At 43.5% G+C, this 14,386-nt stretch overlaps 1 protein-coding gene across 3 annotated transcripts; it reads left to right on the top strand.

Annotated features, from left to right (window-relative positions):
- Positions 1-649: 649 nt before the first annotated feature.
- Positions 650-14,230, top strand: atxn2l (ataxin 2-like). 3 transcript variants are annotated; one of them, XM_072693286.1, is made up of 24 exons: positions 650-954; positions 1,232-1,338; positions 2,741-2,780; positions 2,951-3,007; positions 3,196-3,267; positions 3,432-3,606; positions 4,607-4,728; positions 6,283-6,374; positions 6,517-6,738; positions 7,473-7,837; positions 8,002-8,085; positions 8,204-8,335; positions 8,481-8,549; positions 8,671-8,732; positions 8,984-9,351; positions 9,786-9,855; positions 9,973-10,122; positions 10,294-10,357; positions 10,484-10,644; positions 10,726-10,858; positions 10,956-11,065; positions 11,597-11,779; positions 12,890-13,079; positions 13,741-14,230. In XM_072693286.1, the coding sequence occupies exons 1-24, from the start codon at positions 934-936 to the stop codon at positions 13,797-13,799; spliced, it is 3,108 nt and encodes a 1,035-aa protein (XP_072549387.1). In that variant the 5' UTR covers positions 650-933; the 3' UTR covers positions 13,800-14,230. The 3 variants fall into 3 exon arrangements, with proteins under 3 accessions (XP_072549387.1, XP_072549386.1, XP_072549388.1); XM_072693285.1 differs by having other exon boundaries at positions 8,668-8,732; XM_072693287.1 differs by lacking the exons at positions 650-954; positions 1,232-1,338 and adding an exon at positions 1,574-1,790 and having other exon boundaries at positions 8,668-8,732.
- The last annotated feature ends 156 nt before the right edge of the window (positions 14,231-14,386 follow it).

The raw sequence follows: 14,386 nt of genomic DNA, 5'->3' as shown, positions 1-14,386 counted from the left end.
GCTGATAATAGCCCAAAATAGATACCTGGTATTGAACTGTTGCCATCTTTTTTTGGTACTGAAATTTGAAAGGTTATGTTTTTAGTAGCGGCTGGTGTAGCCTAAGTAGTGGGTAACAACACTGCTGTCCCAGTGGCAGACTGGGGTTTGATTCCCTGGCCTGGCAGGCACACCACAGTTTACCAATAGGAGTCTTTGGGCAAAACTCTTAACTCTACATTGCCCTACCTGTCTAACATGATTCAACTCAAGTCATTCTGGGTGAGAGCCTCTACTAAATGCTGTAAATGCTGAAAAGATGAATTAATATGTTGAATATTCCCTAAAACTAGAGCGTGTATGTTTTCTGTTGCTTTAACTCAGGCCTCAGAAACCCTGTGGAGAAAGGTCAGAGCACAGCAACCATTTCAGCAGCTTGCTAGTGCTGCCATTCCCGGCCCAACCTCACAATTTTTCACATAATAAAAAAAATCGTCATGGAGAATTTCGTCGACGTGTAAACTGTCCTCATGTGAAATGTCGTGCGGTGATGAGATGCGAGGCTACGGTGGAGGACTCTCGGTTACAAAACGTCAATGCGTCATTAATCGAGCTTCAGCAGCAGCGGACCAATCAAAAGAGGGGTTGTTGGAAACCGGGTTGCCATTATGTTTAAGGCAAATCCTAAAACGTGGTACCGGCTTTTTTAAATGAACAAATCCTGTTAGACACTCGCTCGAGAGTGCTCATGACATGCTTTCGGGATAAGGACGAAATAAGATTCAAGCCTCTCGGACAGAAAACGCTCAAGGAGTGCCGGATATTTCTGACACTAATCCCAAGGTTGAGCTAGCCGGGTTTGCTAGCTAGCGCACAGCGGAGAAACCCCCCTCGCTGCTGAGCAGTAACGCTGGGGGACTTCAGCTCGGTGACAAGCCAAGTTAACGACCAGCCATGTCTTTCCGCCGCCAGAATGTGAGTACCTGTTATTTCTTTTTACCTGTAACATTTATTTTTGGTCAAATAAATCTGCCATTTAGAGGCAATCGCTTCGTTTAAACAACACCTATGTCTGTTTACTAGGTAGCTAGCTAGCTAGCACTAGCAACGTTAGCCGGCTATCTATCTATCTATCTAGCTAGTCGTAGTTCTAAGCAGCCGGTCACGAATATTAGCTATAACACTAATGTTAACGCTGTGGAGTAGGCAGCCGATTCATGTAGGTAAATGTTATACATGGGGTGTTTTGCAGCAACAGTCTGGACCAAGTGGCCGCAGAACGTCTAATGGTACTTCTGGATCGGCTAACATGTCATCCGCAGTTCCCGGGAGTAGCGCCACCAGATCAAACCCTGGAAGGTAACCTGAACCCGGACACACTTCACAAAATAGTCCGAGGACTGTCATTTCATCATGAGGCCTACCGGTTAAAATGGGCGTGTTCTGTACATGTAAATCGCAAGGGGGAAACGGAAACAACCAATCAGGCAGCGCGTTGTTGAGTTAGCGGAGAGGAAGGCCAATTGGAGGTGAGCGGTTTTGATTGACGTTGAAGGTGACCAATGGGTTAACGCTGGTGTTGAAAAAAGCGCCACACGCCTGCCTTTACGAGCCGTGTGAGCCAATAGGATCGTGAGAACAGTGGATTGACGTCGTAACCGACCAATGAGCTCGCTGGGAGAGGACAGCAGCGAGAGATCGGTCGTGTTTTGTTGTTGTTTTTCTAACCCATATGATACAGAACAGTGTGTCGCTTCTCGATTCGAGTGATTTTACACCGCAGAAGAAACCGGAATGCACGTGACAAAAAAGTACCAAAATGTATTTTTTCATTTTTAATGTCGGGTCGCTTAGTCCGCGTCTTGTTGGTCTGTTTGTCTTGTAGCTATTGTTACAGTGTCATTTGCGCATCTTACGCTAAAGCTAGCCTGCTAGCTTGGTGCATTGGCTCTGCTTGCGTTAGCCAGCGGAAAAGCCCACGCTGCTCGCGTCTGGTTGTGCTGAATGCGAAGTAAACAGGCGGTTTGTGTCCAAAGATGGTCAGCCTGTAGCGCGTTGTCTAGGCTGCACGCTGGCCATCGTTGATGGTTTGCTAGTGGGAACACACAATGCAGTGTGGCTAAACGAGGAAGGGTCGTTGTTTACTATAGCTAGGCTAACTACAGTCTGTGTCTTGTAGCTAAAGGTCCGAATTCCCTTCTAGGAACCGCCGGACCATGTCAGTGGCCACGCTGTCAGACCCCATAAGGGTTGTTCTGGAAGGAAAGGAAGATTAGGCTGTGTGTGAAATGTGTCTTCCCTTAGATTGTTAGCTAGCTAGTGCTCCCAGCGAGGTGCCACTTTTAGAGACCTACAGTAGGGGGGCTTATTATGTTTTGTGTGTTACAATAGGACATTAGTGAAATGTATGGCTTTTCACAAGATAACCCGAGCCCAAACTAAACGACTGTCCAGTAGTAATATCCCTCTCTTAATATCCTAGCTCTTCTCCTGTTTGACAGATTTGACCCTGACCTCAGGTAATCTGGCAAACCGAAATATCCTGCTTTCTGAACAAGCCGCTGGGGTTTACGTTATAAATCAGTGTGCAAGCCCCAGCAGTTTACGTTATAAATCGGTGGGTGCACACGTAATGCACTTCGTTCAGTCAAATACCTCTGACTATTGTGTTCTTGTCAAGAGTTTATGAAATGATTGTTATAAAATAGTGTTGTTATTTTTTTACTTCTACCTGATGGTTTGACTTTTGTATTGTTTCCAGGAACAGAAACTCTGTGAAGCCTCCCTCACAGTCTCCCCCTGTATGTAACATAACTCTTATTCTTTAATCCATGCCTGTTATGCCTGTATCTACTTGCCCAATGTTTTCTTCCATGTTGTTGAGTATTGGTGTGTCTCACCCACCTACAGTACACCCCAACTTTTGCAAGTTATGTATTTGTATGTATATGCTTTTGTGTTTCTCTTTAAGGTATTTGAGGGTGTCTACAACAACTCCCGAATGCTCCACTTTCTCACAGCAGTGGTGGTGAGTTTCCTTATGCTGAAAACCTTTGCAATCTTGAGTTGTTTCACAGGACAAGGCTGATGCATGCCATGGTGTTTAAAAAGGAGGACAGTTGTTCTTTTGCCTTTCAACCAATCCGCAATCCCCTAACCTTCATGCATCCCTCTCATCAATTTCTCCTTTGTGCTCTCCCATCTTTCTCTCTCCAGGGCTCCAGGTGTGATGTAAGAGTGAAGAATGGCAATGTGTACGAGGGGATCTTTAAGACCCTTAGCTCAAGAGTAAGCCTTTGCATTCTTTAGCTATATGGGGGTATATTTCTGACCAACATTTGAGCATAACCTCACAGTAAATGGAGAAGTTTATGTTTAGGTTTATTTTCAGTAGTTGGATCATCATCATCATCATATACTGTTTTTATGTGTGTGTGTGTGTGTGTGCGCAGTGTGAGCTAGCGGTGGACGCTGTACATAAGGTGAGGGCTGAGGAGGCTGATAGTTGTGGAGGCGGTTTGTCCACACATCCCAGGAAAGAGGAAATCACAGATACCATGATCTTCAGTCCCAGTGACCTGATCACCATGACATGCAGGGATGTGGACCTCAATTTTGCTACAAGAGGTGAGCATAAATATGTTTTAGGGTGTGTTACCAAAGTTGGTACTTTTAAGAATACCAATCAAATCATGTACACACACACACACTAGTGAACTAGGGGCAGTGAGTACACACACACACCCAGAGCGGTGGGCAGCCAACTCCAGCGCCTGGGGAGCAGAGAGGGTAAAGGGCCTTGCTCAAGGGCCCAACAGTGGCAGCTTGCCGAGCCCGGGAATCGAATCCACAACCCTGTTATCAATAGCCTGGCGCTCTAACCACTGAGCCACCATTGCCCACGTTACACCGTTAATACACTGTTGGGACGTTAGCAGCATGCCTGCAACCACTGCCGATAAGGCATGCATAGGTGATTTACTGCCAAAGTTTAACCCTAAGAGTGTGAAATACCGTTTTACTGCTGCTGCAGTCTTTCGCACAATTTATTCAAGCAATATTCTGACATTTCTGTTTGTCTTGTGTTAGAAAACAAGCTACAAATCTCTTTCGCCTTGCGGTGATTCTGTTTTGCCCATTGTGACGCAACTAGTGCCGTAGTAAGGTTGCACACAGTCGTGCGCACCACATCTGATCTCATGCATGGCTGCAGACCCACAATATTGAATTTTGTAGTGCGTTAAAATAAAAAAAAATTGTTAGTCTTTCAGGTTTTTGTTTTACTATTTTTGACTCAAACCACTGTAAGATGCGTAAACTTAACAAGCGGGTTAAAGACTTTCAAAACCCCTAACCTGACACGCACTAAGAGTCCATCACTCGGACCAAAACACTACTACTACAAAACTAACAGTACAAAAGGCGATTGGTCTGTTTTTATATTACAGTGGTTAGACATCAAGCATGGTCACACATCTGAAGCGACATCACTCTGGTATGTAAAATGTTGTGAATGAACAATGTAAACAATGGTGAAATTAAAAAGTGTGTGTGTTTGTGTGTGTGTGTGTGTATGTGTGTGTGTGTGTGTATATATATATATATATATATATATATATATATATAGACACCTTTACAGACGGAGCCATCACCTCGACCAGAGTAAATGGTGACCACAGAGAGAAGGTGCTCCAGAGGTGGGATGGAGGAGACAGCAATGGAGAAAACTTTGATCTAGAGGCAGACACAGTGAGTCTTATTGGAACACAAGCACTGAAACTAGATATGCGTCAGAAGTTCAACTAAGTTCAAAAAATCACTAATTAGAATGACAAATAGTTAATTCGTTATCTACGTTTAAATGCCAATAGCCTGATTCAGTCCTTACAAGAAACTGGACCGAACAATGATCTCTGAGAGCTGTATAAAAGACTGGTCTATTTATAGTTCAGTTTACATGCCTGCCGGCTTGGTCTGACTTTTTAACGTGATGCCACTCTTAATAACGCACTGATGATCTTCTATTCATTAGATTTTCGTTAGTTAAAAAGATTTACATCCTTTTTTTCTGCTTCAAAATGTTTAATGATGTGTGGTCAGCTGATCAGTTAATATTTCTTTTATTTGGCTAATCCTTGACGCCAAATAAGAGAAACAGTTTCTGTGCACTGAACGGAAACTTTTTATTTATTTATTTATAAAAACCATATCTGACTAATATGACCTTGTCAGAGATACTTGCAGAGTGTGTAAAACTAACGTGCCTCATGGGGGAGGCAGGGTGAGACTTTAAACATGACTAACTTTATTCAACTCCTGACAGTAAAGTAGTGGAAGAGAGCAAACTGTCGAGACGTTATTTGACATATATGCATAGTCACAAATATAGAAATTTGGGCACTTTACCACTTAATATTGTACCTGAACCTGTGCTACACCATGACTATATTATTTTGATGCATCATCTACAGAGTATAACTGCATGTTTTAAGGTGGACTGGATGATGAATAGACCAAATTCACCTCATTTGAGATTTAAGTAATGAAGTTCCAACATCAATCTGACAGCCAGTGTTGAGCTTAACAGCTTGATTGATTGAATCCAGTCCTGAGCTACATACTGTACATCATGGGCTCAAAACAAGCTAGTGCTTCCATTTACATTTAAGGCATTTAGCAGATGCTCTTATTCAGAGCGACTTCCAAAAGGGCTTTGCTGTTTACTCTAGTTAGTTTGTATAGAATAGGATCCAACAATACCAAAGCCTACGTATTGCTGAACACAAAAGTCTACATGGAGACCGTGATACTTGAACATAATACTAGTAATGACTCCAGAGTATGACATGTTGTCTGTAATATGAAACCTGGCACTCAGCACCACCCATGATCAAGATCACTCATGAGATGATTGGGTTAAAAGGCAATTGGTAACAGTTATTGACCCCCAAATCACAACACTGTGACTATGTAATATGTTTAGATTCTGTTGCAAGTGGTCGTTTAAGGTTACTGGGAGAGAAAGATTGTTTTTAGACATAGGCACTCATCCTCACCCGGAAACGGTGCTGTGGTATTCATGCAGTGGTTGGATCAGGACTGTTGCTAAGCAACAGCACTCTGCTATAGATTGTATATTTTGATTTGCCAGATCACATACAGTGAGCATTAGATCAGTGATCCCTGATAAAGGGAAAAATCGATCCATGTTCTTACTGGTACTTAAGTGCACATAGGAATGTTTAAAGAACTGTGATCAAAACTGTACTCTCTCTATTTACTCTTCCTCTCACACCATGTCAGTCTAATGGTTGGGATGCCAGTGAGATGTTCCGCTTCAACGAAGAAACGTATGGAGTGAAGTCAACTTATGACTCCAGCCTCTCCATGTACACGTGAGTGTCTCTCTCTTACTTTCACTCGCTCACTTTTTATTTTGTATTAAAGAAAGAGCCAGGTAATGGTATTTATTGCTTTTTTTATGTTTGATATATGATTGCATCTTCTAACAACTTTTTCTCTCTCTCGCCCTCACAGGGTTCCTTTAGAGCGGGGTAGCTCAGAAGGTTTCCGACAGAGAGAGGCACGAGCAGCGCGATTGGCCAATGAGATTGAAGCCAGTGCACAGTACCGCCACAGAGTGTCATTGGAGAACGATGAGGGAAGGACCGAAGAGGACAAATACAGTGCTGTGTTGCGGGATGGAGGGGAAAGAGAAAAGGGCAGAGACAGCCCTGGCTTCACAAGCACTGGGAGCCGGTTAGTCTGCCATATTGCTCCGCCTAGTCTCGACATCATGTTCAGAGGTTTCTGCACTTATTACTCTCAAGTAATAAGTAAAGGGTATAGTGTGTATTGCAGACAGAGCAGAGAAAGGACAGAGCACATCAAAGGTCACACGAATTTGTGTGTTCACACAAAGTTGAACTAGACGCAAAATTAACTTGCCTGGAAGTCATGTAAGCAAACTTTGTCTGTTGCTGCGAATCTTAATGAAATGCATGCAGTTTTGCATGTGAAAATTTGCAGCCGTAACCCAGTGTTGTCACGGTAGGTCTACCAGCCTTGCGGTACTTCCAGTGGTAAAATGTACTAATGTCTAATCAGCTATAATCCAAGAGTGGAATGCTTTTGATGAGTGCAGAGATCTAAATTGCTTTGCTACCTTATGAAAACGCTCCTCACTGCTTTGGGCTAGGGATAATGTCTGTTAATAGATCCTAGAGGACATCAAAACACTGTGGTAAAAAAAAAAAAAAAAGTCAGCGCTAAATTGGTCTTAAAATATCTCAGATGTCTTAAAATTTAACCACAGGTGTGAATGTGCACTTTTATTATGCTCCTAACTTGTTGCTAAACAAAGTTTTGTCATTCAATCTTTCGGCTAAAAAACTCAGGAACTAAGTGTTTGTTTTGCTATGTAATCTTTAATGTTAATTTTATGTAATGCAAATTTTCCACTTTCTTTTTGTTTCAATAATGATTTCTATTAGGGAGGGCAAGTACATTCCCTTACCGCAGAGGGCAAGAGAGAGAGAAATGGGTGCGTCCAGGGGTGAAAGAGACAGGGGAGGAGCTTCTTCCACGCTTCCTAATCGAACAAACAGACCGGGCCCTTCAAGCTCTTCCCCCAGACCCCCTCTTCCCTCTGGTAGCGGTCAGCCGCCTCCACCTTCTGACAGAAACAGTCCGCTGTCTATCCGTGGAGGATACTCTCCCCATCAAACGCAGTGTAGTCCACCTGCTCAACCTCGGCCCTCAGAACCTGGTCATGCTAGTCCCCCTGTCCCCCACACGCTCCCACATTCGATTTCACACCCACAGTCTCTCTCTGACCCAGCACGACCTGTAAATGGAGGTAAGGAATATTAAAATCCTGTAACTCTTTTTTTTTTTTTTTTTTTTTTTTTTTTTTTTTTTTTTTAATACTTCTATTTCCATGAGGCCTGTCAAAGGGTGTGTTTGTTTTGTTTAATGTTTGTGTTTTTGTTTTGATTTATTTATTTATTTTTTGTTATGTAGTGTCATCCAGAATGTCTCCAAAATCTCAGAGACCGGCACAAACCAGAAACCTACGCACGTCCAACTCTCACTCCTCACCTACAGGTGAACACACGTGAATACACAGGCACATACTGTCATTTACAGTACATCTACTAACAAAGGCAACACTGTCAAACCACCTTTTTTACCCTTAATCTCCTTTTTCTCTTTCTTTCTCTAGTCTCTCATTCCCCCAAACCTGACGCACCCACCCAGGATCCTCCTCTCAGTGCTCCTACATATCTGGACACCTCTGCGGTGACCATGCCAACCCCAAAGCCCTCTGGCCCCACTCCTTTATTCCCTGTAGATGGTGAGCAGCCCTAATTTTGCTGTTATAGTATATTTACTGTTACATTAATTTGATGTGTGGCAAATAAAAAGCAGTTCCTTTTATGGTTCTCTCTCTTTTGTTCATCCGTTTATTCTTTTTTTTTTTTCTCTCTCTCTTTTCTTAGTGAATGAGATCTTATCTAAAGAGAGGACCGAGAACCCTGCCAGTCCTCAGGAAGGCAAGAGCAGCAAGGGTAGTTAGTTTTTCTTTTTTTTTCTTTTTTTTAAAGGTGACTGCTTTCCATTTTAAAGTGTTAACCCAGTCTCACTGACACAAACACTGAATCTTGTGCTCTTTTTTTTTTTGGTCAGCAGCAGCCTCTGTTCAGCATAGGTCACAAATAGAGGAACTTCGAAAGTTTGGGAAAGAGTTCAGGGTGAGTTTCCAGTGTTCATTTTGCTTTTGGTCTCTTTCTCTGTCCCCTTTTGTGAAATGCTGTGGATGGTTTGTAATTTAGTCCTTGCGGACTTGATATAATTACATTTATTTATAATGTAATATAATTACATTGATATAATTACATTACATCAGTGGCTTACATTTGCCACTGTTGATGATTATGTAACATTATTGATGAATGACATTTCAAGCTTCCTTACTCTCTCTCGCTCTCTTTCCCTTCTACAGCTTCAGCCAAGCTCCTCACCCTCCAACCCCAGCACTTCAGTCACACCCAATGACCCTGCTCAACCAAACCCTGCTCACAGCACACAGACGGACCCCGCTCCCCCAACGGAACCCAAAGCAGCCTTAGCTGCAGCTCCTACTCAGGAGCTTCCATCAGATGACACGGGAAGAGAAACGAATGCAGAAGGAGCTGTGCCATCCACCCCACCACAAGTCACACCTTCTTCCACACCCGCTGCTACACCTGCTAGCGCACCACAATCTTCTGTTGTAGATGGTCAAGCGGCAGTACCGCCCCAGCCTGCGAGGACTCCAGGCAGAGAGGATGGCAGACCTGAGGCCACAGATAGAGTGGAGGGTGTGACTGAGTGAGTAAAGACTTGAAGAGATTACTCTTAAATTTTTCTGCAGCATAGAATAATCCTCCCTTTTTACACACGCCCCCCCAATTTGTGCTGGAAAAACCAAATAGGCCACGTAGACATACCCCAGGACAAGACCTGGGAACTATTAGCCTACAGTGCGTACCCCAAAGTGAAATGAGCAACTATTGGGTGCAACTATGGGTGCATTTTGGTACTGTGAAGTTATTTTTGGCATGTTTATTGACTTACAGCATGCTCTAGCAGATGTGTATATAATATATCTGAAAGGGTGTGCACAAGGAGTGCGGATTCAGATTCGTCCCAGAGCACCTCCAGAGTTTTTGTAATGCATATTATACTCTAACTAACCCCTTGGCCTTAGTTTTTCCATGTTTTATGGTCATTTTTCCTAACCCTGATTTGTCTGTCTTCTGCAGTCAAGTAAAGAAGTCCACTCTAAATCCCAACGCCAAAGAGTTCAATCCCACCAAGGCCCCTCTTACTATGGTGAGTGCATTCAGCTAATACAGTACTTTCTTTCAGAATCATTTATGTTGACTTTTGTTTAGTCCCCCCCCCTCTTCATTGTATTTGAGACACCACCATATTGTATTTGGTTTTCAGGTGAAGCCCTCAGCGACGCCCACACCCCCTCGGCCCACGCCTCCGAGCCCCTCTGTGGTGCTTCAGCCTCCTGCAGGCCAGGGACCTATCTATGGCCACCAGTACCTGAGCTATGTTTCGCCCATACAATTACAGGGCCACTCTGTACAGGTAGAGACATATCTTACTGTGCTTCTGGGTTTCAGTGTATCTTGGATTTGGGTTGATAAAAATTTTGTGCAGACTAGACACATTTAATAATTCTGTTATAATAATTCTGATCGAGGGAGAAAAAATAAAGACTTTAATGCTGTAAATTCTGGTTTAATCCACCTCCACTAGGCACCTCAAATGTACCAGTATGCTGTGTCTACTGTCAGCCAGGGCAAATTTCCCAGAGCTAAAGGTAAATCCCGTCACACTTTATATTACACCCCCTTTTTATTAGTTTGCAAGCATGTAAGCTGTGCACCTTGTTCATCATGTTTAGCATACTCTCATACAACGCCTGATTCCATTGTCTCTCCTCCAGGCTCAGTTGTGACCAATCGACCGGATCACAGCTCATCAGCGCCCCCTATGATCCAGCAGGCAGCATCTGCTGCAGGTCCTCCTCTTGTGGCTTCTCCTTACCCTGCATCCTACCTGCAGTATAGCCAAGTCATCCCTGCCATGCCCCACTATCCTGGACAGGTACACCAATACCCTACAACACAGTTTTTTGTGTGTGTGTGTCTGCCCCACTCGGTCTCACTCCCTTTTTCTGTCTTTTAGCCGGTATACTCCATGCTGCAGAGTGGTGCACGGATGCTGAGTTCTGGAGGTCACCCACAGACACTGGGCCCACCCGGGCCTCAGTATCCTGGCCAGACGGAGGGGCCCCCAGGAGCCCAGCAGGGCATGTATGGTGTGTATGCAAAAGTATTGTACCATCTATACACGTCTATATACTGCGATAAAGATGCATTTAAATAACTGACCTTATGTTGTTGTTCTCTTTCCAGCCCCCCAATCGTTCTCTCATCACTCAGGCTCTATGCATCCTCCACAGCCCTCCAGCACCCCTACTGGCAGTCAACCACCCCCACAGCACCCCGCACCCAGCCCAGGACAGGTATAACCACCTGCCACTCAGTTACCAACTTTTGTAGAATTGGGTGTTTAGACTAAAGCAGTGGTTCTCAATTTTGATTCTAGAGTACCCTTGCTCCCAACATGTTAATTGCTTCATTAATCAAAACAAGCCCTTCCTGAGGTGAACTAGATGTGTCAGAGAAGGGTAAAAAAATGCCAGTAAATATGCAGTGAGGCTGAAGAATCGGAAAATACCACCAGACTACAAATATTGTTGAATAATTAAATTATTATAATTAGGAGCCTTAATTATAGCTTAATTTTTCAGTTTTTTTATCTGAGAATTTAATAGATATGACCTTGTCCTGTACATGTTTTTTTTTATTTTTTACATGTGGCAGAACTGGTATAGATTATTCTTAACAAAGATCACAACTTGGATCAAGCCTAATGTAGCAGATACTGATCCGTCTTGACTGGCTTAGAATTTCCCTTTTTATTCTTATACATAATTCACTCAATGCATATTTCTGTTTTATTATTAATGTCTTTTTTTTCTTCCCCTTCTTAGTCTGGTCAGTCGGGTCCACAGCCTCAGACTCTGTACCATTCAGGTCCACTGTCAGCCCCAACACCCCCTAACATGCCTCCAGGCCATAGTTCACCCCAGGCCTCCTACTCTCTTCAGGGCTACAGTCTGCCAGGGCACCAGCCACTGCCCCACCCTTACCAGTCCATCAGCCAGCTCACACAGGTATTGCACTGTGCACAATTCACAGCCAAGATATACAGTTAGGTGATCATTTAAAGGAAAATAATCATCAATGTGTTGGGTTGGGCACACCTGCCTAAAAGCTGCAGAGCCAAGTGGTTACCACGTTTTCGCACTGGTATCATGTTGATGTTGGATGAGGCTTGTAGACGACTTAAGTATGACTTATTAGGCTACAATGTGCTAAAGTTTTTACTTGTCACCACACTAATGATCAAATGCACTTGAAGAGTGATACAATGGAACTGCTGTTCTTGTAATTATGAAATACATTCTGTGCAATTTTCTGTATTGGAAATATAAAGACCTAGGTTCTTGTGGCACAAAGTTGAAAATGGTATCGATATGAAGCCAGTGAGCTGATCCCTACACTACTAAGCCCACTCACCCAATGCTTCTGTGGCCCCAAGTACAGTCCTGAGAAAACCGGGCCTGGTTTGTAAGCGCTCTGTGCCAAACTGTGTTCATCTGGAAAAGCCACCGGAATGGTGACCCTCTGTGCTCAGAACCGTTCAGCCCTGCAGTGGAAAACCGAGGCTGATGTGTCCCCACTTTGTTTCGATTTTTCTTTTTCTATTATCATTTTGCCATCCCTCTGTGCAGGACTAGATGTATAGGGTATTTACAGGAGTGTAGAACAGGTGCAAGCAAATGTGCAGTTACATTACTGGGATAAATTAATTGATTATTCTGCATGTTGCACTATACCAGCATGTTCAAAATGGGACATGAAAAACTTGCCCCTCATGGTGTGCACAATATGTAAATGTGTATGTGTGTATATATAATATAAAATATGTATTGCTATGGTAGTGTAAGAAGAAGAATAGAAAGCGGAGGAGGATGGGAGAATAAGAATGTATCTCAGTCTGACTCTGAACGTGGGAGTTCTCCTGGCTTGTTCCACTCTGAACAGCCCACTTGGGTTCACTCAGTCACTCACTAACAGTAATTCAAAACCTACTTCGCACTCTCTCATGGCGCTTTCATTAAAGGATATGCAGTCATTTCATGTGACCCAGCTGTGCTTTATTACATCAGGCCTCTCAGTTATACTCTCCCTTGCTTTCTCTTGCGGCCTTTCATTCTCAGGCACATGTTTCGGGAGCTTTGTCGGGTCCTCACCACTCTGGCGGTCATGGCCCACCACAGATGATGCTGCTTCATGCCCCGCCTCAGCAGGGCCCTGGCTCTGGGCCTGGCCCCCAGCATCCCCCTCATGGACCCCCACCACCCCAGCAGGGAGCCCATCAGCACTACACCTACATAGGACACCCCTCAGGTGAGGCGTCACAGTCATATGATAATGACCCATCTGTTTCAGTAGTTTACTCCACGTGTCAAAAACGGGACATACTGCGTTAACATTAGAGGACTTGGTGGTGGTTTTCCCATTTTCTCTGAAATGCTTTTCTATGGCGATTTTACAAGCAGTTGAACACCTGCATCAGCAATGAGTGCATCTTAAAGTAAGTTGAAGGTGATGTGCTGGAAGCAGAAAAACTGGGAAAGCATAAGGATTTGGGTCACTTTGACAGGGGCCAAATTGTCATTGTTAGATGATTGGGTCAGAACTCGTCTGTGGGGTGTTTTCAGTATGCAGTGGTCAGTACCTACCAAAAGGCATTCAAGAAAGGACAAACAGTGAATTGGAATCAGGGTTATAAGTCACGTGATCGATGGTGGCTCCACCTTACAACTTGGAGAACTTAAAAGATCTGCTGCTAATAGTTGGTGCCAGATGGTCAGATGGCACAAGGGGGGACTTAATATTAGGCAGGTGGTGTAAGTTGTACAAAGGGTACCTGGTGCATAGTACATCATTAGCTTTACACTGTGATAAGGTGTAGTCTTGGACAAAGGGGGAAAAATGAGAAGTGTGACTGCTGTATGGACTGTCTGTCCAAAAACAACTTTAAAGTTTGTATTTGGCAACATCTCAGCTATGCAGGTGCAGACCCACCCTCCCCAGCAGCTGCCCTTCCACCCTCCTGGAAACTGAGCAAGATGAGCCAGAGGGAGAGAGCTCCTCAAACTGCCCGTGGAGGGAGAGTTCCTTTTGCTGATTCTGGACCAGGCGTGGACATACACTAACAGTCACACATGCATCCTCTACAGAAAAAGAAATCCGTATTTTTTTGTTTCTTCTTTTTTTTTTTAAATTCTTATCTGTTGGAAGGACTGAGTTGTGTTTTGTTTAAGCTGAATGGACGGGGGCACAGAGTGTGTCTAAAATGGACAGTATGAGTGAGTGAGTGAGTGAGTGAGTGTGACAGAATGAAGCAGCTCAAGCTGAGTGAGAGAGATTTTATAAAGATAGTACGATTTCTCCCTTCCTCCTTAACCCCTTAATTAAATAAATAATAAAATTAATTAAAAAAAGAAAAAAAAGAATAAAATGTACAAAAACAAATAAAATTTCAAACTCTCCGAGCTGCCGTTTGTGTGTCTTGTTTACTTTAGTGTAGGTTGTTTTAATTACCAAAAAAAACGACTCCTCCTGAATGCACATGTGAAAAATTATTGTTTGGTTCTTGCTATGTAGAAACAAAGCTGAGGTTTTCTTTTTGATTCTGAGAAAGTTAATGC

This window comes from Salminus brasiliensis, chromosome 12 (genome assembly GCF_030463535.1).
Source record: "Salminus brasiliensis chromosome 12, fSalBra1.hap2, whole genome shotgun sequence".
NCBI classification, from domain to species: domain Eukaryota; kingdom Metazoa; phylum Chordata; class Actinopteri; order Characiformes; family Bryconidae; genus Salminus; species Salminus brasiliensis.
Note: the sequence above shows the minus strand (reverse complement) of the source record. Positions and strands in the feature narration are given on the sequence as shown.

Coding starts and splice junctions, on each gene's coding strand:
- atxn2l (XM_072693285.1), top strand. CDS start 934: ATGTCTTTCCGCCGCCAGAAT. Junction 9,856..9,972: donor CCAAGGCCCCTCTTACTATG/GTGAGTGCATTC, acceptor TTTGGTTTTCAG/GTGAAGCCCTCAGCGACGCC. Junction 10,358..10,483: donor CAAATTTCCCAGAGCTAAAG/GTAAATCCCGTC, acceptor TCTCTCCTCCAG/GCTCAGTTGTGACCAATCGA.